The sequence below is a fragment of the Centruroides vittatus genome, unplaced genomic scaffold (genome assembly GCF_030686945.1).
Source record: "Centruroides vittatus isolate TY-2023 unplaced genomic scaffold, ASM3068694v2 contig_862, whole genome shotgun sequence".
Classification (NCBI taxonomy): Eukaryota; Metazoa; Arthropoda; class Arachnida; order Scorpiones; family Buthidae; genus Centruroides; species Centruroides vittatus.
In genome coordinates this window covers 200,444-227,118 of record NW_027122562.1, presented here as the reverse complement: position 1 = coordinate 227,118, position 26,675 = coordinate 200,444, and the positions used below count along the sequence as shown (strand labels likewise).

At 30.7% G+C, this 26,675-nt stretch overlaps 2 protein-coding genes across 2 annotated transcripts in view; one reads left to right on the top strand and one right to left on the bottom strand.

The window, feature by feature from the left end:
- LOC136982663 (lysine-specific demethylase 4C-like) overlaps positions 1 to 24,566 on the bottom strand; it is a 70,778-nt gene extending 46,212 nt beyond the window's left edge. The window contains exons 1-2 of the mRNA XM_067279226.1: positions 24,406 to 24,566; positions 444 to 616 (exon numbers count right to left, since the gene is read on the bottom strand). Coding sequence (XP_067135327.1) covers positions 444 to 581 — 138 coding nt within the window. The 5' untranslated portion in view covers positions 582 to 616; positions 24,406 to 24,566. The remainder of the gene's footprint in view (positions 1 to 443; positions 617 to 24,405) is intronic.
- On the top strand, positions 10,366 to 13,491 carry LOC136982701 (histone-lysine N-methyltransferase SETMAR-like). The gene is made up of 2 exons (XM_067279275.1): positions 10,366 to 10,446; positions 12,679 to 13,491. Exons 1-2 carry the CDS (start codon positions 10,366 to 10,368, stop codon positions 13,489 to 13,491), a joined length of 894 nt encoding a protein of 297 aa, XP_067135376.1.
- Positions 24,567 to 26,675: the final 2,109 nt, after the last annotated feature.

The following is a 26,675-nucleotide window of genomic DNA, read 5'->3' as shown; positions in this document are numbered from 1 at the left end:
GACCCCAAACGGGGTCATGACCCATAGTTTAAGAAGCCCTGGTCTAGTTCATCATCAATGAATGATCCTCAACCAGGACCATCATCACAGAAACTAAAGCTACTCCAGCCACACTGCTTTACAAAAGCAATACAGTACCAGTATAAAAATTGCATCGTCGATACGAAAGTAAGTAAATAAGTTATAATTTTTGTATTATTACTGTTTTGTATTAGTAAAAATTTCAGTACTATATATTACACGTAGAATTCAATACTATTTCAATTCTAAACATGTTTTATTGGAAAATCTGAGGCATATCCCTAATAATTCCATAGTAAAATGGATTTATTATATATCAATTCTGTTTATGCCATCTTCTCCAGAAATGCATGACTGGTGTAAAATGAGGGCACTTTATATATCAGAGTATTCTAGATACTAAGTATTAAAATTATAATTACTTTTGCTAAGCCTGCTTTATTTGCACCATTAGCTTCCATATATTCAATATATTTTGGAAAATCTTTCATTTCTTCAACTGTTGGTCGAAAAACTAAAATCCGTGGAACACCCGAGCTGTTTCCACTTGAAGAACTCATCTTTCTTTGTTTTTGAATTTCTTCTTCTAATCAAGCTAAATAGAAAAAAAATATATTCAAATTAATATTATGGAGGAATTAAACATAAATAAACAACAACCATATAATAATAAAATATAGTAACTATAATTACATATCCATAACAAAATTTAATACATTTACAGTAGAGACTCGTAAATCGGAACCCCGGTAATCGGAATCGCCGGTAATCGGCACGATTTTCAGTCGGACTGTGTCGTGCTGAATCGAACGTTTTTGATACTAGATTTACTTCTAAAGTATAATTTTCATGTTTTTATATTCTTCAATATTTTTATTTTGTTTGTACAAAATGCAGAAATAATTTTTAACAATACGATAGCCTCGATTATTATTATAAAAATTTTCGTTAGGCTTAAAATCGACGAAAATTCAACACGAAGCGACACGCAACGGAGAAAAATTTGAACATCGGACAGGTTAATATATTTTTTCGTACATAATCCGTAATTGGAACAAATCCCTAATCTGAACAACCCCAGTCCCCAATTGATTCCGATTTTCGGTTCACTACTGTATTTCATAATGCTTAACTTCAGACTAATCTATCTGTATTCAGATTAATTTCACTTAAAATGTTACATTTTAAAAATATCATTGCAAAGTCACTTCACATATTATATTTATGATTTATCTCAAAGCTTGTTTCTAATTCAAAAAATATCTAAATTTAAAATTTAAGACAAATTGCCAGGAGTAACTTTAAAAAACAAATATTCTTAAAAATCACACTGTTAATTATATATACATTTTTTTAATAGATTTTATTATGAATTTAATTGTTCAAAAAACAACACAAAATAGTGTAATATAAAAACAACTTTCTTATATTAACATCACACAAATAACTATATATATTATAAAAAAGAAAATATGTAAATCTATATGCAATTATAATACAGTGGTACCTCATATAATGTACTTAATCCATTCCAGGTGCACGTCCGTTAAGTGAAACGTCCGTTATACGAAACACATTTTTCCATAGAAATACATGTTAAAACATCTAACTCATTTCGCAGCATAAAATAACCATACTGTATGATAAAAAAATGAACATGGGGTATGTTCATTTTTTAGTCTTTTATTCCTCTGTGTAACTCTGTGTGAGCGACATCCATTTAAAAATTCCTGTGGAATGCGTTCCTAAATTCCGGTGGGAGTGCATGCCGTCGAACAGCAAAAACGGCCGCTTGTAGCAGTAGTTTACGGTGGAAAGCAACATGGCATCCTCCATGGCTAAGATAGTTTCGATTCCAGGTCCATTATGTAGTTTTATGAATGAAAATTTAGAAATTGTGAAAGCACGAGTTAGTGCACGCGGTGATATGTCTTTACGAATCTTTTGAGGCTATTTTGAATGCTCTTTCAACAAATAATCCATTTTATGGTTAAATTTTACAATTGGGACCCTTCTTTTGCCTTTTAAAGTCATATTTTAAAATTATAGATTCCTCCATCACGATACTATCGATAGTGTGAGTGCCGCCATCTTTCTTTCTTTCACAGTCGTTCTTAAATGCCTACAAACAGCAGCGCACTCCCGTAGTAGCAGAGACGCAAAGCGACCACTATTAAAGAATGCACCCATGGAGCAATTCATTCATGCACCCATGGAGCAATGGACCCATTCATCAATTATGCCGGAAAGTCCATTGTTCACAGCCAGTCCGTTGCTCGAGTCACGTAATGGCCAAACAGAAAGTCCATTGTTTGCAGCATCCGTTATTCGAGGCACCACTGTACTGCCATTCAAAACTGGTTATACTTGAATTAAAAACCCTAAAAGCTATAATCTAGCAATTTTCCTTTCTCAAATATCTTGAGCAAGAGGAAATATATAAGGCCACCCGTAATAACACCACTTTTAATTTTTATGTTGACTCCTTCCCCACAGCATGGAAGTCTTTCTTCAAACTATAAATCTTACTATCCTCCCCCTTGTCTTACGTCATCTCCCCTCTGTACACATGTATGGCAATCCTCCCACTGTTCCAGGAAATTAGTAAGTCCAATTATATATACACAGTGGGTGATCAGTTAACGAACATAATCCATTCCAAGACTTTGTTTGCTATCTAAATTGTTCATTAACCGATCATCGATTTATCATAGATTTTTATGGGAATTTGATTAATTCATTCTGGAAAGCCCCCCAAAAATACATATAAAAATGCAAGACTGTGTATATAGGTATGTTTTTTCCATTGTGGGGGGTTAACCCTTTCCATGTGGTTAGGTACCGATCGGTTCGTATCACGTGACTTCTTCGTTTATCGGTGATGCAAAACGGACTGATCGGTCCAAATTAAAAATTAATCAAAAACTTTGATTAATTTGCGTTATATTCGAGTTTTTCAGAGATCTTAGCTTTGATTCGCTTTTCTGTATGTCGATTGACTTTGTTTAAGCCAATAAACGTTTTGTTACCACCCCTGGGCCATAAATATTTTGGTAAATACATCCCCTACTATTCTACAGTAAATCTTCGCAGTTAACTACACAGTTGGCTAAAAACAATCAAAGGGAAACTCCTTCTACAGTTTTATTGAGTCTCTTCTGTCTTTGTTGACGTTACTTTAACTAATCACAGACTTATGAAACAAAAAAATTGCCGCGAAAAGCCCCGCCTTCCACCTTCGAAGTAAAATGTAAACAATCACTGTAAATTTGCTTTTTAAATCGATTTTTAATTCTAATTAACTAATTTAATGCACTTTGACATTAAATCAGCTAATTCGACAATATTTAAACGAGTAAATATGTTTTTAAAACTATCTAGTGATAAATATTCCCGGGAAACTCCACCTTCCTATAGTAAGTCTATGAAAAGTGTTCGCGCTGTTAATTTGGCTTTAAAATTTTTGTCAAATGAATTCATATATATTTTGAATACATTTAATTATTTTACAAAAGTAAGAGCAAAGCTCTACGACTGACACAGTCGTACAGCTGACTAATCGGTGTCGCTTCACGATAACAATCGACTACTCTCCCAGCTAAGTAATTAGAGACATAGTGTGAATAATGGCAATAACTTCTCCCCCCCGCTCTAGGTAGAAAGCTGCGGTTTGTTTTGTTTAATAGAGGACAGATGTTTCTATCTAACAGATGTACAAAGTTCAGCGATTCTCTGTAAATTAATTTTTTTTTTTTTGTTCGTAACCTTCAAATTTGTTCGTAAACTTCATATTATTTTAAATATGTATAAAACTAAAAATTATACAATCGTAAACTGTAATATGCTTTTAATCAAACACAAAAAACAGATTGAATATAGCGTGATATTGAAGCGAAATATCGCGATTTAAAAAATTACCCAAAAACCGCAAAAATGCGCCGCATAACGAATTCCACCTATTTACTTAATGCTAAAGGTTTTCCGCATGGAAAGGGTTAAAGAATCTGTCTAATGTCGATTGCTTTTCTCTCTTCAGGATTTTTCAAAAGTAATTAATAGCTTTGTAATTGTACAGATTTCTAAGCCTATTAACCTCAACCTGGTTTGGATGCCATTCTAAGATTGTTTTTCTGACATCCTCCCACTTCTGCAAAAGATGTTTAATAGCAGATATCGGCATTAATCCTCTTTTTCAGAAGAAAACATATCTTGCAGAGTTTCTTGATGTCCTCCTTTCAAGAGTTCTTGGAATTCTTCTGTTGTAAAATCTGTTTCAGGTTCCATTATGAGCTCTTCAATGTTCTTTATTTCTCAGATGTGATTTTTGTTACTCCTTTAGTTGCTTGAGTTTTCTTGATTATACTGTACATTTCTGAGATAATATTGAACTGCAGCCTACTGTAGACCTGTTCAAGCCATAGTGCCCAGCAATATCAGACATCTTCTGCCCACTCTCTACCTTTGCTATTATAGTCTCACCTTTCAAAAATAAAAACCAATGCAAAATTTAATGAGTGCCCACCCGACAGTCTTGCAAATACTATAAAAGAATTGTTTCTGTCAGAAAAATAAAAAATTGGAATTACAAGGAAGAGTTTCAAAGTTCGGAGGAATACTATCCGATCAGTATATACTGGATTGAGCATCGATGTCGTCTCCCACGCTCTAAAAAGTTTTGAATAGTTACCTGAAGACAAGGGAAGACTAATCGGTATTCATTATTTTACTTCGCTTCTTCTTGTGTTTGTTCTGTGAGGTGTTGTTATCTGAATGTGTTTGTTGTCCGAACATAAAAATCTTTCATGAAAGTGTTCGTTATCTGATTTGTTCATTAACCGAACTGTTCGTTAACTGATCACCCACTGTATATATATATACACATATCCTTCAATAATACAAATTGTAAATGTGCAAATTTTGTAAATTATCATGAGAAGAAACATTTCATACAAAGCATATATTAATATATTATAAATTAAAAAGTATTATTATAGTCCATGACAACTTCATACCTAAACAAGCAATTATTTATTGTGACATTAAAATTGCAGCCAGGCATTGTGACAATCATTTTTTAAATTTACTTAATTTAAAATATATGCTCTCTGCCTCAAATTAATAGTGTCTTGCCCCTGTACATCATACTTTTCCTTTAACAATAGTGTCATGCAAATAATCTATAAACTGCTTTCGAAGGAAAAATTTTGAATTGAAACAACATGACTTCCAGCTTGCATTGGAAGCTCATATATAGTTAATCAGGGTCTCCTGCCCCTAATCTTTCCATATCTGGTCTTGGCTTTCATTTATCTTACTCCATCCTCAAGATTAAGGAACAGCAGCAAACAAGCAAGTGGGAATTTCTAGATCTATACTTTTTCACACTGCAGCTCAATTACTTCAACATACAAAGCTGTTTTGTTTGTTTGTTCAAAGTAGCATCTCTTAGAATTTATCACAGCATGTGCCATCAATGTTATTATTTGAGTGAAATTAATGTGTTTTGTTGCCTAACAAAGTTTTTCATAATTTCTTGCACATTTTCAATTAACTTCATTACATTTATGTTTACATTAGAATTACAGTATATACAAATTATAAATTTTAAAAATGTAAAACATGTTGATTATGAATTCTAATACATAAAAAAATATATACATATTTTGAGGTATTGTAATTTTTATATATTGTAATCTTAAAATAAACATAAATGTGATGAAGTTAATTAAAAATGCACAAGAAATTACAAAAATATATTAAATAAAACACATTAACAACATTAATATTATTATAATATTATATATATAAAATGTGTGTTTAAACAAAAAAAAAACCAAATTATTCATTTAAACTGAAAATTTATTACAGTAGCAACATTAAAAAAAGTAGAAATAAAACAATTTAACCAAATTCAAAAGCATTTTACCTTTATTATGAAAGTTTCACTATTTTAAAAACAGTAGAATCTTTTCAAGTTTTATTAAAAGATTAAATTGTTAGAAAGTTTCAAAAGATTTTACAACAGCAAATAAAATTTTGCAAATACAGTAGAGAGTCGTTAATCCAAATCACCGGTTATCCGAACGATTTTCAGTCAGACTGTGTCGTGCTGAATCGAACGTTTTTGATACTAGATTTACTTCTAAAGTATAATTTTCATGTTTTTATATTCTTCAATATATTTATTTTGTTTGTACAAAATAAAGAAATAATTTTTAACGATACAATAGCCTCGATTATTATTATAAAAATTTTCATTAGGCTTAAAATCAACGAAAAAACAACACGAAGCGACACGCAATGGAGAAAAATTTGAACATGGGACAGGTTAATGTATTTTTTCGTACATAATGGGTTATCCGAACAAATCACTAATCCGAACAACCCCAGTCCCCAATTGATTCGGATTAACGACTCTCTACTGTATACTAGATGTATATGCTGTCAGACAGCATTAACATCTTTTTTATAGCAAGTACAGGGTGATTCAAAAGTCACAGAAATTTAAAAAATTAATAACTCACAAACTATTTTCAATAACATGATGCAGTTTTGACAGAAATGCTTAGAAAGAAGCAGGATTTTTTTAGGTGTAATAAAAATTTTAGTACCAAAATAGTTATGTTTCTTGCCATAGATGGCACTTGATAAGATTACATAATTTCTGCAGTTGCTACTAAAGCTTACACTAAGAATATTTTTATTTTTTTATTCTTATTTTAACAAATTACAAATGCTTTCAGTTTCCTACGGCACCATCTATGGCAAAAAATGTAACTATTTTGCTACTAAAATTTTTATTTCACCTAAAAAAATCCCGCTTCTTTCTCAGCATTTCTGTGAAAACCGCATCATCTTACTGTAAATAGTTTGTGAGTTATTAATTTTTTGAAATTTCTATGAGTTTTGAATCACCCTGTACTGTCAATGACACTCACAATCATCAGGATAACAAATGTAGAATGGAACATCACTGTGTGCTAATGCACATAGTGACGTTCCATTCTATGCCTATAACATTCTCAAAATTTAAATATTACAAACATTTAAACTTCACAATGGGATTCAAGCATCATGCAAAAGAACAAAATCTAAAACAAAAAGGCACAATGAAACTCTTCAAGAGTTCTGTTGTGTCTTATTTTTTTACACATTATGATTAATGTCAAAATTTATAAATTAATGTAAACTTTATTAGACATTCAGGGAATACCATTTGTCTGGGGTAAAAAAAATTTTTCATACAATAGATTATAAATAACATCATAGAATTTTTTTAAAGATTTCTTTATTTATAAAGATTATTTCCCCTATGATTTCATCATAGGGGAAATAATCTTTATAAATAAGTGTAAAATAAGATATTTTGAATTCTTAATTAAGAAGGCGACAGAGGGAAATTCTCTCCCCTCCATAATACTAAGATCAATACAAAAAGTTTCTACATTTTAATATTAATCACTTTCTTCTTTGCATTATCCCAAAGTTTAGAGATCTGATAGATAATTGCTTTGATAAAAATGTCATCTATCTCAAGTTGTTAAACTTTTTTCATTTCAAAAACTAAACTGATTCTTTGAACCTAAATCATAGGGGAAATAATCTTTATAAATAAATGTAAAATAAGATATTTTGAATTCTTAATTAAATAGCAAAGAGTATAGTTAGACAACAATTTAATGAAAGCATTGAACATTACGCTGGTTTATTAAAGATTCAGTTTCCATTGTAGTGTTGCACTACTACATAATTGTGAAGAAACTTCCTAAATTTTTTATTGTCTACCTATATCGTGTGTGTAATTGTATTTCTGTTTATTTTATGTTGGGGATTGAATTGTGTTATGTGCGTGTTTTTGGTTTTGTCGTGTTCCACCCTATTTCAGATCATACGATGAAAATACTGTTAATTGGTCAACTGCCAAGTCATGTGACAGGTAAACCTCCCAAAATGGCAGAAGGTATAAAAGTGAAGGTTCAAACTGTTGGAGGAACTTTTTCCTTTCGTCTTCCTTCCCCTTGGACATTTTCGGAAGAACTTCGGGATTAGACGAGTGAGCGACAAGTCATGATGAATCTCAGCTAAGACAAAGGAAGGACTGAACATATCTTAAGGAAAGATAATCCAAGTTCATCGACCATGGATCACAAACAAATCAGTATGGAGGATGATAAGGTGAATAAATACGCATTAATGGAACTTAACGTGACTATTATTTTTGAAAAAATGTGATTTTCTACAAAGGATTGTAGGAAGAGAATCAACAGAGGGAAAGATCCCTGAATAAGTGCCAAGAGGATTCAGCTACATGTGTTATCAGTCCTGTGAATATATGTACTGTACATATATCCATTATCGTGAGTGAAATTAACATTCATGTCGGAGTTATCTCAGCAATGTTAGTAAATTAAGCATGGTAACAAAGTGGTGTCAGTTACAGTGTTACTTCATTATGTGTGCCTTTGTCGTCATTAAACATGTTTACAAAATTATAACGAGAAAATTGACAAAGTCCTCAAATTATTATCCCCCCTCACCTAAGCTTGATATATTTTGATATATCTGAGTCACTACACCATTTGTATAGTAGCAAGTAATAATGTTGACTTCAATACATTTTTTGATAACATTAACACAACTAAAAACTTCAGATAAGGAGGCTTTAAAGTAATTAAAAGAAATATTTTATTTGTGCAAGTGCTTTCGATGTAATTTACACATGTCGTCCTCAGGCAGTTTGAATAACAAAGAATTCAAACAAAATATTTAAAATTTTAAAAAAATTAACATTAGCCATTTTGGAACAAAACATTTTAAGAACAAGTATAAATTTTAAACTAAATATTTTTGTAAACACATAAAACTGATGTGCATGCATCTTAACATATATAAAAAGGTAAAAACCAATTGGAAGTGGACCATAAGTGCATGTAAGTGCTACGTTAAAATATAAATATAAAAATATGCAACATAATTTGAAAACACGCATAAAATACATGTAACGTATATTAAGATACACTTAAAATTGATGTGCATGCGTCTTACTCTACATTGGAGGTGCAGGAAATGAAAGAATTATTGTTGATTTTTTAACCTTTTGTATAACTTAGTCCAAACTTCGGGTAATTCAAGGGTAGGTGTGATATTCGCGCAAGTGTATAATAGTCCACGAGAAGCAGTACACAAAAAATATGTTGAAGATGCATTGATTGATTTAGGTTAGTAGAAATTCTCTTCAATTTTTGTTTTATAACAAAATTTTCAAACTTGATCTTTCACATTGCTTCAAGTTGAATATAGAACTATAACTGTTACTTTTGTCAACAGACAATCATAAGAATGTATGCATCAATTCACGTAAAGCCTTTTTTATTTCCAATATTACTTAATTATAAATTGATGTTTAAAGACCTTTATAGTTAATACTGGGAATAAAAAAAGACTGAATAGATCAATGCTTTCATTAGTAAGCTATTACCTTCAAGTCTATGTGAAGATATTTCTCCATAGAATAATCGTAAATTTTATTTAAAAAAATAAAAACTGTTTCACTTATTTAGCTTTATTTTGAATAGAATCTCTAGTGTTTCATAAAATGATTTATAATATGCTGTTCAGAAATAAAACTTTTTGTGCAGTTTGTTAAGTTCTTCAGTATAATTAATATACTTATCAACTGGCATATGTATCTTGCTTCCTTCATCCACATCCTAATTAATGTTTTCATTTTTCTCTAGCTGCTTAATTGTACACAGTGATGTATCTAGACATCAATGTGTATAATCATGCATCTAGATTATCTTGAGAACATTAATTACTTCAATTAAGAGACATTGAATTATTTTATAGTAAACAAATGTTTCAAGATTATCTTAAAGAATTTTTTGATATACTTTTAATTTTTAACTTGTGTTAATCCACAAAAGATTTCAGTTGTTTTCAACCTTCTACAATTGTAAGAAGTTTTAGAGAAAAATCCTGCAAGGAGGCGAGAAAAAAAAACAGGGGGCACTAGTTGTTTTTTAAGACGAAGACAAAAGATGGCTGCCTAATCGTTGTACATGATTAATTGTTATAATTAAACTTAGTTCAGTAGTTTTGTTACTGTTGCCTTTAGCTTATTTGAAACAATAGTACACTCCATAAGTACAAGTTGTACAAGAATATTTATATATTTATAATAGTAGTAATAATGATTTTTATAAGTTGTTTATTTTTGTTTTAGCATAATTTAAAATTAAATTAACCTTTCTAAAACAAACCTGCCAAAATGGAAAAATTTATGAAATTTAGTGATTTTTCTGTTAAATTCTAGTATAAGCCAGAAACCCATCCAATGCAAAAATGGTTTTTGGGTATGAAGAAAATAACCTGGATAAAGTGGAAACTAAGATTCCACTTGTAGATAAAGAAAATCATCTCCAGGTATAACAGTCATTGCAGAGCATGACAAACTATTCTGAGAACACAAACTTTGTCAGAGATATGAAAGTCATATGACAAGATCTGTTAATATTAGTTTTTGTTTGAATTAATTGCATACAGAACTGAATATTTTTAAGAAATGACAGGCTAATTTGAAACTAACTTTCAAGAATCAAATGAGTTTCTGAGAATTGAGTCCTTGAAAATAAGCAAGGAATATAATTTGTGTAAACAACAGGAATAAGGTAACAGCTTCCAATTTGTCTTGTACAGAGTAGTTAGTAACCAATTAATTAACTTGTCAAATATTTGGTACAAACATGTTTATAATTACAGAGATTGAAGTAAATGATTAAACAGGATATTAAAATTCCTTGAGAAGTTAGATCACAAATAACTAGTCTCTCCTATTGTAATGAAATTAGAATTTCCAAATGGCAAAGTGAAACTAGTTCTTGGTATGAAAATCTTCATCTGATGGCGATAACTATGTTTAATTTTTTGAAGACAAAGTCCTTCCCACCATTTATTAACTTTGTGTAGTTTTTGGTATTCAAATTAGCTTGCTCTCTGTGATGTAAACTCATAAGGATCATATCCAAGAACTTACTATTTGAGTACCTAGCACAAGTTCTTGGAAACATTGAGAACTTGTTGCAATTGAATAATTTTCAATTCTTGCATTCAAATATGCCAATCTTTAGCTGGAAGTACTTTGGATTAAGTCCAATAATAAAATTTTTTACACATTTAAAAGTGATTTTACTAGAAAAAATAAAGGTAACTGTGCAAGTGACCTTAGTTCAAAAGAAAAAAATATACTAAAACTTGTTCAAGAGAAATTTGCCAAAACAAAAAATAATTCATTACCATGTGATACTGATTTAACAGACTACTGTATTTTAAACTTTCAATTTCTTTTTTAATTAAAATTTTGATCTGAAACATTATTTGTCATAGTTATATAATATATTATATTAAATATATTTGTCATATTACAATAAATTCTGTATTACTGTGATAATGAAAAGTTTGTTTCTCTTATTTAATAAATTACTGGATGTATAAAGATTTATTTTGATTTATATACTGTCTAGTATAAATTGAAATATAATTCTTCATTATATTCACCAGAGTTCTTTAAGCAAAGTGAATAATACACAATTTTGTTTCCCCAATATAGTCTGTTGGCCAATTTTGATGTCACAAAATGTGTTGCCTGATTAGTTTTCTGAAAGTTTGGAAAACATGACTTGTTGCCACCAACAACCAAACAGCAAATGTTTGGTTGTTGGTGCTAGTATCATCCAAGATGATACTAGCACCTCATATGATCAACTCTGAATAAAAATAGCTTCTGTCCCACCGAATGGCACTACAGAGGACTAAGAGACGATGCTTTAATCATAGGCCGGTCTGACACCCAGCGGTCACTGGGTGTTCTGGACAATAAAACCAAACACAAGATGAATGCTCAGACTATAGCTCTAGCAGTACAACCCAATGGGGACCATCCTTCCTCACTTGAGTTCAGCCCTCTTACTTTGGCATGCATTTTATTCACAGCTTTAAGCTGTTTATACATACTCAACCAAGAACTGAGTAATGCTTAACTTCTCAGATTGCGGGCCCCCTCTCCAAAGGGGCCTGCCCAGCATATAGGTCTTACAAAGAGACCCTATGGCTTTGGGGAAACGAATTAAGTTAAGCGTACTTCTGCTTCAGCATGCTATGGCATGAGTCGTAATGCTCCTGATTCATATGCTTCCATGCTCAGGTTCAATTGTCTTGTTGTGTATACTTTTTTTTATTCATAAATACTTATAATAAATGAATGAGTAAATAAATACATTTTTTATTATTTATTGATATTTTTGGTAATTATTATTATTTATTCATTTTAATTTAATTTCTACCATTCCAAGTCTAATATTTTTACTTTGAAAACCACCTTTTTCAAAGTAACATCATCATCATCTGATACACTATCTGAAAATGCTATGCTGATAGGCACAGAATTATACAATAATACATTGGATGTGTTGAATAAAAAAATTTATAATTGTTGCAATTAAATTATGAGGGTCGTTCAATAAGTCCTTAGAAAATCCAATAGATGGCGGTCATAGCATCAAAATTGGCGCGTTTTTAGTAAGCATCGTGGCTCACTGGACAATTGTGAAAATCTCAGTCATATTCATCGCATGGTTTAATTTTTATTGTCGATTGAAGCAAGAAACTTTTGTTTATTTAGAAAAATGGAAAAAAGTGAGTTTTGAGCGGCGATTAAACACATATTTAAAAGGCTTAACATCAAAAGAGATCAAAGCTGAGTTGGATGAAGTTCATGGCACATCTGCTCCTGTGTTTGCAACTGTTTACAATTGGGTAAATGAGTTCAAATGTGGCCGTACATCCACAAAAGATGAACATTGTTCGGGACGTCCAGTGGAAGTGACTACTTCCGAAATGATTGACAAAATCCACGATATGATTTTGAGTGATCGACGAATCAAAGTGCGTGAAATAGTTGAGGCCACAGGCATATCACAAGGTACGATTTTTTCTATTTTGCACGAAAAATTGGGTGTGAAAAAAATCTCAGCAAGATGGGTGCCGCGTTTGCTCTCAGTGGAGAATAAACGTAATCATGTGGTTGACTCTGAGGCTATTTTGGCACTTTTTTGTCGCAATCCTGACGAGTTTCTGCGTCGATACATAACTGTGGACAAAACATGGATACATTACTATACTCCAGAGACAAAAGAACAGTCAAAACAGTGGGTTTTTGAAGGCGAAAGGGCTCCGAAGAAGGCAAAGACAGCAAAATCGGCTGGGAAGGTGATGGCCACGGTTTTTTGGGATGCACGCGAAATCATCTACACTGATTACTTGGAAAAAGGAAAAACAATAACTGGAGAATATTATGAGTCATTATTGCACCAGTTGAGCGAAGAAATCAAGGAAAAACATCCTCATTTGAAAAAGAAAAAGATCCTCTTCCATCAAGACAATGCACAGTGCACACTTGGGCAGTTTCGATGACCAAAATCATGGAATTAAAGTTTGAATTATTACAACATCCACCGTATTCACCAGATTTGGCCCCCAGTGACTTTTTTTTGTTTCCAAACTTAAAAAAATGGCTCGGCGGACAACGATTCATGTCGAACGAGGAGGTCATCGCTCAAACAGATGCCTATTTTGAGAACCTTCCAAAATCTTACTTTTTAGATGGCTTAAAAAAGTTGGAGAAACGCTTGGAAAAGTGTATAGAGCTTAAAGGAGATTATGTTGAAAAATAAAAAAAAATCTACTTAAAATAATTTGTTTTTCTATCTTTTTCTAAGGACTTATTGAACGACCCTCGTATTTTTGAAAAGTAAATTCTCATAATACACTACTCCATCTTTTAGCTGCTGCTTCGATACCTCACTGTATAAAGAGTTATCACCAACAGTTTTTTCGTCACAACGTGAAGAACTTGCTTTGCTTAATGACATTTTTTAATTATAAAATAATTTTTCAAAATAAATTTCATTGTACAAATATATCTATTCGTGTCGAAATTCGGAAACGAACTGTTAAAGAGTGAGTGAAAAGACTCTACACCCATGTTCAAATCCGGCGTAAGTAGCTCTCTCTCAACTTGAAAAAGGTGGTTTTCAAAGTAAAAATATTAGACTTGGAATAGTAGAAATTAAATTAAAATGAGTAAATAATAAAAAATACCAAAAAATCAATAAATAATAAATAATAAGTGAATGAGTAAATAAATACATTATAAGTATTTATGAATAAAAAAAGTATACACAACAAGACAATCGAACCTGAGCACGCAAGCATATGAGTCATATGTACTTCCTCTTGAGCGGTAATGCTCCTAACTTATATATAAAGTGCTAAAGAAAACTTTAAGTTCGTTTTTCTCGATTATATTTGAATATTGCTCTTTAGTATTTTACAGGCAGTACACTCACATGGTGTACTACATCTACACCAAAGGTCTTCAAAATTTGTTTCCCCAAGGCCATGGGGTCTCCTCTTAACTATGTTCTGTCAATTTCTTTAAGTTTCACAAGCATTGCTCTTCTGTTGCAGGCCAGGTGGGTTCTAGCCATCACCCTTGCCTAGCCATTAAGTAGCCTCACCTACATTGGCCTTATTATAGGTGGAACACAAAGGCCCCACATTTACATAGAACGGGCAAAGGAGCTCTGAGTAGCCCTGCGCAGTTAAACTCCGAGCATTAGGTCATAGACCTACATTACAATGTTCCGTCAATTCCTTTCCATTTCGAGCCATCAGTTGGTAACTAGCCGTAGTTGGTGTGAGACCAAACCACAGACAATTCCCTCAGGTAGGAGGGGCAGCTGGGACTTAAGCAAGAGTGGCCCATCTCCAGCTGCAAACCAAAACTTTCTGTTGGCTTTGCAACAGTTGCTGCATTTCACCAGCTTCGTTTTGCACTCTGTGAGAGTGCACCATCGAACAGCAGCTACAAATCTGTGCCTCCACCCAGCACTGGGGGGGGGCAATATGGCCAAACTCGTAGCACCTGTAACACCGAGTCAAGGTGATATGTTCCCTGTGTTCCCTGACCCAGTTTCTGGTCCACCCAACATGGACTTTGCTCCTTCAAGAAACCTTTTGAAAAGGGAGCCATCACCTCACAGATCCAATTGAGGAGACACCTTTTCCCTTTAAGGGAAAACTTGGGCTTCAGGTCAGACTTTCATGCCCAAATCGTTTTGGATGGAGATAACCTCCCCCAGTCTGTCTTTACTGATGTCCTCAAGGACATTATAAATGATAACTCTTGGAGAGCACTTCTTTGGCCGCCTCATTCAGTGCCTTCCGTTCCGTCAATTCCTTCTGGAGTACTTCGACATCCTTTCAGAATATGACCTCAAAAAGGACACTGTTCCTCCTGACCCGGCATACATTCTTAATACCTACCTTCAACTTGGCAGGGTTGATGTGTTTCTTGACACTGTTCTCTTTTCTGTCCTTTGGATACATGAGGAGAACATGTTCCGATAAGGAAACGGAAGGCTCCCATTTCAGCTTAGGAGGCCCACTTGCAACCTTTGCATAGGTCCTCTTTGTCGCCATTTCAGGACTTGTCTGCTCCACTCTATTAGGTCTATTATTGATTGGCTAATGGGACAGAGCATTGAGAGAGAGGAAGGTGGCTAACTTCTGTGTGAAGAGCGCTAATCTCGCACTCTTGTTTTAGCACTAGCGAGATCATCTTGCTGAAGAGATGCTGAATGGCAAAACCTATTGTCTTCTGACAACAGTTATCAGTCCTACCAAGTAGAGCCACCAGCACCTCAGAGATCCCCTCGATCTCCTTACTTCTGAGCATTTTTGTTGCACCTCGGCAGTCCCTTCTTGCCTTTCAACAGAGGAAGAGTTCTTATCAACACTTTCCAAAGTGATCATTCATCCCAGGTCTGTACGAGACGTCTCGACTTCAGCTTCTTGGGAGGCAACTTCTCTGGTTGCCTGCACAGTCCTCTCAGCCTCGTCCCCAGCCATGGTAGGACAACCATCAGCAGTGGGGACGGGAGGAGAACACCGGGGGGTCACCACTCCCCTAGCAACAGTATCTAGAGCTGCCTCCTCTCTGACATGCACTTGCCTGCGTATCACCTGCGCACTTCATATGGTTGCCGTGTTACCGGCCACAACTTCCTCCTTTGAGGTGATGACAGCAGCCTCTTCTGGGCCCGAGTCAGAAGTGAGATCAATGATCTCCTCGGCTCTTTAAACAACTACAACTAGCTGTAGATCCAACTTACTAGCCTTTTTCTTGCTGGCAATCCGCTTCTTGCAGGACTGTGGGTTTTTGGCTGTGGTGCCAGAGACACCACTTCCTTACTCTTTACAACTTAATGGCTCTTTGATAGCTTTTGTTAAGCTCAGGAGTCTTGGCTTTGCATTGCTGAGAGCATAGAGTCACATGCACTAACTCTCTTTGATCGGCCATCATAAAATTAAAATTGAGAAGAGAGGTTGAGGCCACTACCAACCTTCCACAGGTGCCCCACATCCTTTCAGGCATCAGAGTAAGCATTTAAGAGCCTCCCCACAAGTGGTTCAGCCTGCTGCCGGGACAGCTACCCATTTAAATGACTGCCTACCCAAGGTCACCCCAGCCCAGCTGGTTGCTTGGCTTGGGCTGCCTCCTTATCCCTACTAGGATGCTTTCTTCCTGTTTCTGGTTCTCCAGAGTGGTTATGACCCATCCAGCATATGATGGGGAAGGGAGGTGCTTAAAGACCCAAGACATAAGGAAGTTTATCCTATGTCACAGAGAGGTTCCGCCAACCACACATCACTGAAGATAGCAACTAGCAGAATCCTGTGAGCTACTGCAGGTGCTATCCCCCTGCCACCAGCAAGGCTTCGACAACAGGAGTGCAACTCCTCGCCCTAATGGCTTCGGCATGCTTATAATAACTTTTTTTCCCATTCAGAAGATACTTTCTTATCTCTCCATGCTGCCTTTATAACCCTTGTTAACCAACATATCTTCAGATAACCAGATGTACTGATCATAGCCACCATAACTTCAATTCCTGCAGCTCTGCACATCCTCATTTCCTTTAACATTGCCTCCACCTCTATATATGTATCATTCCATTCACTTATCAAGGTCAAGGCATAGAAAAAATTATATTTTGTTTACATTTATTGTGTTGTTTGTACATGTAACTTGTCATATAGTCAGATAAGTTTTGAATACACTCAAACCTGTTTTTGTGCGGTCTTTTTTTGTGCAATTTTTTATTTGTGCGATTTTTTGTGTGCGGTATATGAATTTCAATCAAATTGATGTACTGCACAAAAATAATTGCACAAAACACATTGCGCACACACAAAAAAAAAAAAAAAAAAAATCACACAAAAACAGGTTTGAGTGTAAATGTGTTTAATATAGTAGCTTTCTGTAATGCAATGTGTGTTGTGAAGCCCTAATGTTCCTAAACTTGTGTGTAGTGTATATTGTATAATTAACACCTGTGTAGAAATGACTACAGATACAATAAGTATCCTAATCCTATCCATTCTCCAGGTACTTTATTTCATGCAACTATTATTATTATATGAATAAAACAAATGGTGTAATGTGATCAAAAAAAATTTTGTAATTTGATAAGCATTTGTATCTTTCATACACAAAATTTTAGATATTTCTCTGTTTTGTTCTTTCATTATTACTTATTTTATAGTTAAATTTACAATGAAGTGTGATAAAAAAAGAATGAGACTTGTATTATCTCAAAACTCAGAACAAACCATTATTTCAAACATTAAAACCTTCACTATATATTACTGAGTATCATGCTTTTAATGATTACCTGGAAATATGGATTATATGAAGATTTTTCTCTTAATTCTAACACTTTTCTGTAAGATATAAGCTGTTGCAATTTATCTCCATGAAAGTATAACAACAAAACTTCTTTCAGTTTAATTATTCATCTTGAAAATTTTTATTTGGTTAATGTTACCTTAGGTAGCCAAGATGGCGGCTCGTCTCAAACAGTGGGGACACACATACTAACCTAACCTAACCTATTCTAATAAATTACTCCTATTCTAATATTTTGGTTGGCAATAATTATCCGGTAATTTATTAGAATAGGTTAGGTTAGTACATGCATCCCCACTGTTTCAGAGATGAGCCACCATCTTGGCTACCTAAGGTAACATTAACCTTATATTTTTAAAAATATATCTTTTTACTGTCAAAAAGTATTATTATTTTTATCATAGAAGAACATTGTTCAGATGGAAATGATTACAAACTAGTTTGTTTTGTTGTGCAAGTTAATAAGCTATATTGAATGATTTTTTTAGTGTTACAGGTATACCTCAACTTACGTCTGTAATTGGTTCCAGGAGAGGCGACGTAAGTCAAATTTACTTGTGTAGTTACAACGTAAGTCGTAGTTTTGACTTACGTTGTAACTAAATGCCAATAATGAGCACTTAAAGACCTCTAAATAAGACGACAACACATAAACACAGATGTTTTCATGTTTCGTTTTATACGATTTATGATGATTGTATTAACATTTACTGTAAATGTACATATTTTAATATGATTTTATGTGCTTTTAACACTTTTCTAGTGATATTACAACTTCAATGTTTATGGCGGACGGATTTAAAGTCGAATAAACTGATTTAAACTTGATTTTTATTTTTCCATATACTTTTTTGACAAACGACGTAAAATCGGGAACAACGTAACTCGAGAGGGACGTAAGTCGAGGTATACCTGTATTCTAGATTAAAAGAAATTAAGTCTATTCTTTTATTCTAAACTATTTTAAATATGCTTATATAAAACAATTAAATTCAAATTTAAAAACTAAAAATCAATAAGTTTTACTGAATATTCATTTTTTTTTTTAAATTTTTTTAAGGAAATTAGTATAGTAATTTCAATAATTCAATTAAAAATATTTTTATTAATAAAATAGAACTTAATTTTGTTGCATTGAAATTAAAATCAAACATTATCTACATGTTTTATTCGTATTACCAGAACAAAAAAAAAATTCAATCATCATAATTTTGATTACATTTTAAGAATAATGATAATTAAAAATATAAATAAGAAGGATTACCAATTAAATTCTTACAATTTGCATAAACATTTTAATGAAAACAGGAAGATGAAAAAAAGAAAGCTTATGTGATAATGATGAGGAAATGTCATCCACATATCCTATTCAATTAGATTTTGAAGTAATTTACATAACATATTTTTTCCCCTCCTTTTGAAATCTAGCATTATATCAGCTTTTTTCTTTTTTAGAAAAATTCTATATTTCTTTAAATGAATCAAATTTTCAAAATTCTGTGGTGTGAGTATGTGAATCAAATCTCTGTCATTTTGTTTTTTTATTAAGGAAGACAATTTTTTATTATCAGAAAACAAAATAAAAATGCTTGATCATAGAAATCTGATTATATTTTATTAAGAAATTACATAAAAATTTCATTCACATGCACATCACCACCACTCAGAAGAAAATGAATAAAAAGCATTTGCAGATATTGATTAAAATAAAAACAAAATGTCATCTTTTGTAAAAATGTTGCCTGGAATGTACAACATAATAATGAAAATTAAAATAATGAAAGTATTTGAGAAAAATTTTATTCATTCAATACCAGAAAGCATTGTCTTATACACCTATATCTAATTATTTCAGTTGGCATGCAACATATGCCACATTCATTTTATTTTATAGCTTTAACAGTTTTTTTATTTTATAATGAATGATAGTATCAAAATATAGCTTTACATAATATACAACAACAACAACATATCAAATAACAATTATCTTTGATGTTTAGATGAAAAAATTTATTGGTCAAATTAATGTAGAAATCATAACATGCAAGCAGTTTTATCATTTTGAATTCTTATTAATTTATAAAATTGGGACATTCCTCTTATTTTGGATTTATATGTTTTCTTAGCTATTAATGCTTGTAGCAAATGTTCAAGAATCCATATTTGAACCTGATGATGCCTACTAATTAAGTTAAAAATGTTTATTAGAAATTGGTACCAGATTTTAAAGTTTTATTTCCTTATTATTTCATCCAGTTATGTAGATCTCAAATAATTTCATAAAATTCTAAGGAGATACTTTGCAATAATGTTGCTGGAATACAGAATCATCATATATTCTAATATTAAAAGTTATAAATCAAAATTATATTTTAGATAAATGTCAATGAAAAAATAATTACTTTTTGAAACTGAAAGTTTAAATAAAATTGCACTAACCTTATAACAATACCATTTCCTACAGCAGTGCATTTTACTTATTTTTTTAACACTTATAAGTGTCATTTTTATTGACAATTTAAATTAATCACTAAAATATTGTTTTACTTATTAACAATTTGATATTTTTAAAATAAGAATATATTATTATATTTAATTACCATACTAAGTTTTTATTAAAACATTTTTAATCTAAACAATAAAAATTTGAACAATTGCATCAAATTACTATCAATTATTCAAGAGGAATGAACTGGTTAATGAATTAAAATATATAACCAACCTTGAAAGCCAGTATACAACTTTATGATGAATACAATACTCTTGATCTTATTCAGTATATACTGTTAGCTAACACTATATTCCATTATATCTTAATATGTGGACCTGATCAGGGGCGGATCTACATAGGACTAATAGGGCTTAAGTCCTGGGCCCCCAAAAATTGGATCATCATAAAATTTTAATACTTTTTCATTAACAATGAGCACTTATCGTATAGTAAAAAAATAGTTAATAGGTTAAGGTTAGGTTTGGTAAAAATGGGGCCCATTGCACTTCAATAAGCCCTAGGCCCCAAAAACCAAGATCTGCCCCTGGACCTGATGATGATCTGTGTAAGATTGAAAGTATTTATCATATAACAATGTAAGCTGGTTTTGAAAGTTCGTTATTTATTATTATTATTAGTTGACAAAATCTGTTAATAAATAATTTATTTTTTATATTTAACTTTACATATACCTTGTTTATAGTATAATAATTTATATTATAGATAAACATGCAAATATATCTTGACAAATTCTAATAAATTTTGAAAGTTCAGATGATGTTATTGCTAACACTTTCCTGATATGAAATGAATGCAAATACAAATCTTGTATTATATTGTTATTTTCAGAGACCATACATTAATTGGCAATTATAAATAAAATGAAATTTAGAAATCATTAATACTATAATGCCAAAATACCAAGATATTTTGGTATTATGGTACTGATGGTATTGTTACAATAAATTATCTATAATGACAAATTATTCAGAAATTGTTAATAAATTTTCCAGTTAATCAGCAGTGTAATCTGGCATAATGGAACATCTTTAATATTCAGATTTTGATTAATATTAATTAAAACAACAAATTAATTACATTTTTTACATTTTGATTATAAAAAATTATAGAATTTAATTTGAGTTATTAAATAAACTGAATTAAAAAAACATATAAATTTAAATTTTTTCAGAGCACGTTTATTTTTTGTGTAGTCTATAAAAATAAAATTTAAAAATAAATTTAAAAAACAAAAAAATATAGTAATAACAACAAACATTAACAAGCAAAAACGAATTTATTCTAATGATGTCTATAAAACAAAAATTAGAAATATTTTATATCAACACTAGTTAAACAAAAGAAATATCACTTTTGTATAAAATAAAAACAAATGAAGTTTATAAGGTACAATAATGACATTACAGTATCAATTACTAGTATAATCACACCTATATTCTTTCTTAAAACTAGCATTAAATCACAAAATTTAGCAGAACTCACTTTGTTCAATCAGAAGTGAAATAATAATAAACAAATTAAAAACACTTTCATTAAAAAAATTAGTATTAATTGGAAATAATAGTATTTATCATTTAGTATAATCTCAAGAGAAATAATACATTTATTTTTTACCACTACTAGCAAAAGAATGTTTAAACAAATTATTTCATTGCAGTTTATTATTAGCCAGTCATCATTATATTGCATAATAATATGTAAAAAGAATTTACCTTTATGATATAAATTTCTGTTTAAGCAGAAAAGAATTAGTATTATAGTTATTGAAAGAGTTTCTATTTTCATTGCAGGTATAAAGTGTTATCAAAATTTATACAAAAATAAAGTACTAAAAATTTAAAAGGTTTGATAAAAAGCCAACTTTATGAATGTCAAATATGAGCTTGATATTAATATCTGACACTTACTACAATAATAATTATTATTATTATTTGTTTAAATTTAAATAATAAATTCTTTTTCTGTTCTAATGTTATATATTTTACCATCATCTAAAAAATACAGTAATTTCATTCTCTTATGATTTTTTCCCCCATGTAATAAGCAACTAGGCCTAGGTTACATTTACTTATCATATAATAATAATAATTTTCTAAATACAGTGGAACCCTGCAGTCAAACTAATTAGAGTGAGGGTCATCAAAGTTCACAAAAATCTGAATTAGCAGAGTTCTTTTTTATGTCATCAAGAATGAATATAATATGTAATTAAAAATCAGTCCATTTACATAAGTTTCATTACAACTTGAATACACCCATGTAATTTACATTGTGCTTTCAGAGTGTGCTGCATACAAAAAGGCACAGATATTGGAACAATTCATATTACCGTAACAATGATGGTTCATTTGGAATCCAAAGAAGACAAAGTGACTGACATGAATGACATCCTGTACAAATCAATCAGGTGAAGAGAGTGTGATGATTTGGTATGACTTGTATTGGTTGAGGAGACCATGGACAAAAAAAAAATCTGCTAATTTTTATTTATTTTTTAATTTCACTTTTCAAAATTTTGTATCCTATTTATGCAATGTCCAACTTAGCAAGGATTTACTACAGCAATTTATTTTTATTTATATTAAATTGTTGTTATATTTAAAAATTTTTGATAGATTAAATAATTAAATTAAAAAACTTCAGAATATAAATATTAGAAAGAGATAAAATTTAACAAAATTTTAATTATCATTCAATATTCTAAAAAACAACTATTCAGTTGTTCCACAAAAACTACCAAGTAGTTGTTTTTTTTGTCTCTTGTAGTAGCGATACTAGCTAATCTTTACCATAAAAAACTGTCTTAGATCTATCTAACCAAGGGTAGAGCCAGGTTTGAATTCCTGTAGATATTTTTGTAGAACATTTAGAATAAGGCCAATAGGTAAATCATACCCAATGTTTATGTATTTTAATGTCTTAAGACAATTTTATGATCTCTTCCTGTCTTTTTTCTCAGAAATTTGTGCTTACAATATAAAATAATTTAAACTTGCAAATAAGTCTTTTCTGATGAATTCAATTTGATTATTATGCAATACCAAACTCAGTAATTTCAATATATGTACTGTACATATTGTTTCTTAATACACTTGAAGATTTTGTTAAATTATGTCTTAATTCCACAAATTAATCAGTTTTTAAATCTAGCTACTTTTTAAAACAAAAAAGAAAGAAGTATTTTATTATATTCTGCTTTATACTTCTACATAAATACAAGATCGTAGAATTTTTTCCAAAACCAGAAATAAAAATGAAATACTATAAACAGCGAAAAATAAATGATAAAACTCATTTCATTTCAGAAGATCAATAAAAAAATTTTTTTTTCAATACAAACTATGTACAAGAATTTAGTAGTGATAAATGAATAATTTATCAATTTATAGTAATTATTATTAAACATAAAACAAGCAATTTTAATAGAAAACAAAACAATCCTGCATACTGAATTACAACAAAAACCAAGTTCTATATATTAAAATAAAACAAATAACATAATCATCATTATATAAAATTACTTTTTGTAGTTCAATGTCTCTTAACAGTCAAAAGATTTCATTAGCCCGAAGACGAAGGCCTCAAGATAGACCCAATTTTATGAGGAAGTAGGTCTAATTTACAGGCACATAAATGAATTATATCGTGGAAAACAATTATTTAACTTCTATACTTTATTAAAATTCTTAAATTAATAGAATATTTCAAAAAAAAAACACGTCGATAATTCGATAAATAAACTGAATTAAAAACAATCTGGTTGGTCTCTTTAACTATCAGCTGAATCTGCCCATGTGGGCGACTTCGTACGAGGTACAGTACGTACTGTACGTTCCTTAACTTAACGAGAATGGAAGCAAACTTATTTTTCAAATAATCAAACGTAACTATAATAATAAAACGTTTACGTCTAAACCGTAAGCATTCGGGTCCCCTCCTAAATTTCACTTTTTCATTATAATTATTTAGGCCTAACGTCCCGTGTATACATAACCGGGAAAAACATACGAAATTTTTCTCTTTAAGCGATTCCGTTTTATTTAATTGCAATCTCTAAACGTACCTTCACCTATTTTTCCTATATTCGACCGTAATTATCCAGGATTTTTGTAAATTTCTTCTACTTTCTGCAAGTTCGACGTCCATCACTTACACCAACAACCACAACAAATAACCGACTCCATGTTGGACGTTTCGATTCTTCCGTTCAATTATATAGTCCGAGGAACGAATCGCTAAAAACGTAATAATTATCTTATAAAATTATTTCTTATCGTATCGTATATTTAATAGAAGTAAAGGATAATATCAAAGATAAATTTTTTTTTAATTATTAAGCCCGGAAAGTAAAAGCGTAAAAGTGTGGCTTTTTTTATTTTTAACGTAGCACGTGACGTCACGCAGCGTGCTTCTTTTCAACGTTGATGAGGATGATCAGGGAAGAAGGAACGAACCCTTATCCACTTTTAGAAGAGAAAAAGGAAGTCTTTTGACGTTTTTCCGACATTTTTAAATCAATTAGAACTTTAAAATTGCTTTGTATCTAATTGCACGAAACACGCTTCTTGTTTACTATAAAATATTAAAGACGTTGAAATTGCATGAAAGAACGGGCTTGTAATTATCGAAAGTATTGATTTTCTTCTTGAAAATTGTTAAAATGGCGGAATCGCACTATATATATATATATATATATATGAATTTATAAACTGTACATAAAAATAATCTTAAAAATTATCTATTATTTTACCGCTTCTATAATATTTGTATTGCTCAATAAATGTTAAAATGTTCTTTTATAAGTAAATGTCAAAAATATTATACCATTTATCATAAAAAGATCTGAACGATTTTTATTGATGATAAGTTTTTTACACGCAAATTTGTTTACATTTCGACAATGATTACGTAGATTGGATATTTTTAAATATATTAATACTGTTTTGAATAGCGAAGAATTCTGTTACTGAATTATGAAAATGTCGGTGCTATTTAACTTTATATTTAGGCTGTTATTAAAATAGAAATAATTTAATTAAAAAAGAGGGGGGGGGGAATATATCGAATGTAATTTTAAAATTAATGTAAAAATCAATTCTTAGAATTTGAAAGAGTTTCTATTTTTGTTAAAAATATCAATAGTAAATATAGTAAATCAAAGATATAGAATTTGTATAATGTTATGTGCTATTATGCAATACGTCTAGAGATTATCGACTTTCTATTATCGGTTTAAGAAATATTTATCATATTATAACTGATATTTATTTTAAACTTCTCTTTATGTTTTCGTTTAAATATATAAACCTAACAATTTTCATTAAAAAAAAACTCAACATTACGAATATAGTTGATAAAATAGATTTAATTCTTTAATTAAAAAACAATTGTTTTGCAATTTATTATACTTGCAAATGTATGAATAATTGTTTTATTATTATTATTAGTTTTAGATCCATCGTGACTAAAATATCCTAATGAGAAGTTTTGAAGTCATAACTAAGCTAGAAAATATAACAAATAGTATATAATAAATTTGATTTCGTAAGATATACGTAAATCGTATAACATACGTGTTGAATTTTAAATGGTTTATCTACCAGTACCGTATCCAGATATCATTCAAAGATATATGTTTTTAATAGATAAATCAAATACACATATAAAAAAATAAATACACATAAAAAATATATTTCAGAAATAAAAGACATTTTTATGTTTATTTTACTTTATTTATTGTTAATTGTTGATTAAAACAGTATGCATCCCCTCTGCTCTCCCTAAACATTTTAATGTGATCTACCACTACGATTTAAAATTAATTTTTTTTAATATACCGTATTCAGTAAACAGAAATGACAGTAAGCTTCGTTGATAAACAGCAAGATCATCTAATTAGTGATAATGATCATTAATAATTTGTGCTATGTATTGTACAGTCTATTAGGCTATCTTAAATATTCCTTTTATTAAAGTTATAAATAAAAATAATTTCTTAAATTGTTCGTGTTCTAAAAGATCAAACGGCTTGTAATAATACTGTAATTAATTATAATTTACTTTAAAAAATTTTTATTGTACAATTTGTTATGTAACATTAAAATCTGTTGTTATAAATTAACATTAAAACACGAGTTATAAACCACGAATATATTTTATATGCTTGTCGGTATTGATTATAATATTATAGATCTAATAATTTAATGTATTTACACAGTAAACAGCCTTATGAATTAAATATTATAAAAATTAAGGTCAAAATTTACACCGTGAACCAACGCATATAACTTTTACACAGAGAATTATCGCAAGTAATTCTCTTCATTTCAAGTC

What these genes read in the sequence shown, in the direction of transcription:
- LOC136982701 (XM_067279275.1), top strand. Translation starts at nt 10,366, where the DNA reads ATGGTTTTTGGGTATGAAGAAAATAACCTGGATAAAGTGGAAACTAAG. An exon ending in ATAAAGAAAATCATCTCCAG is followed by an intron (nt 10,447 to 12,678) that starts GTATAACAGTCA and finishes TGTCGATTGAAG; the next exon opens with CAAGAAACTTTTGTTTATTT.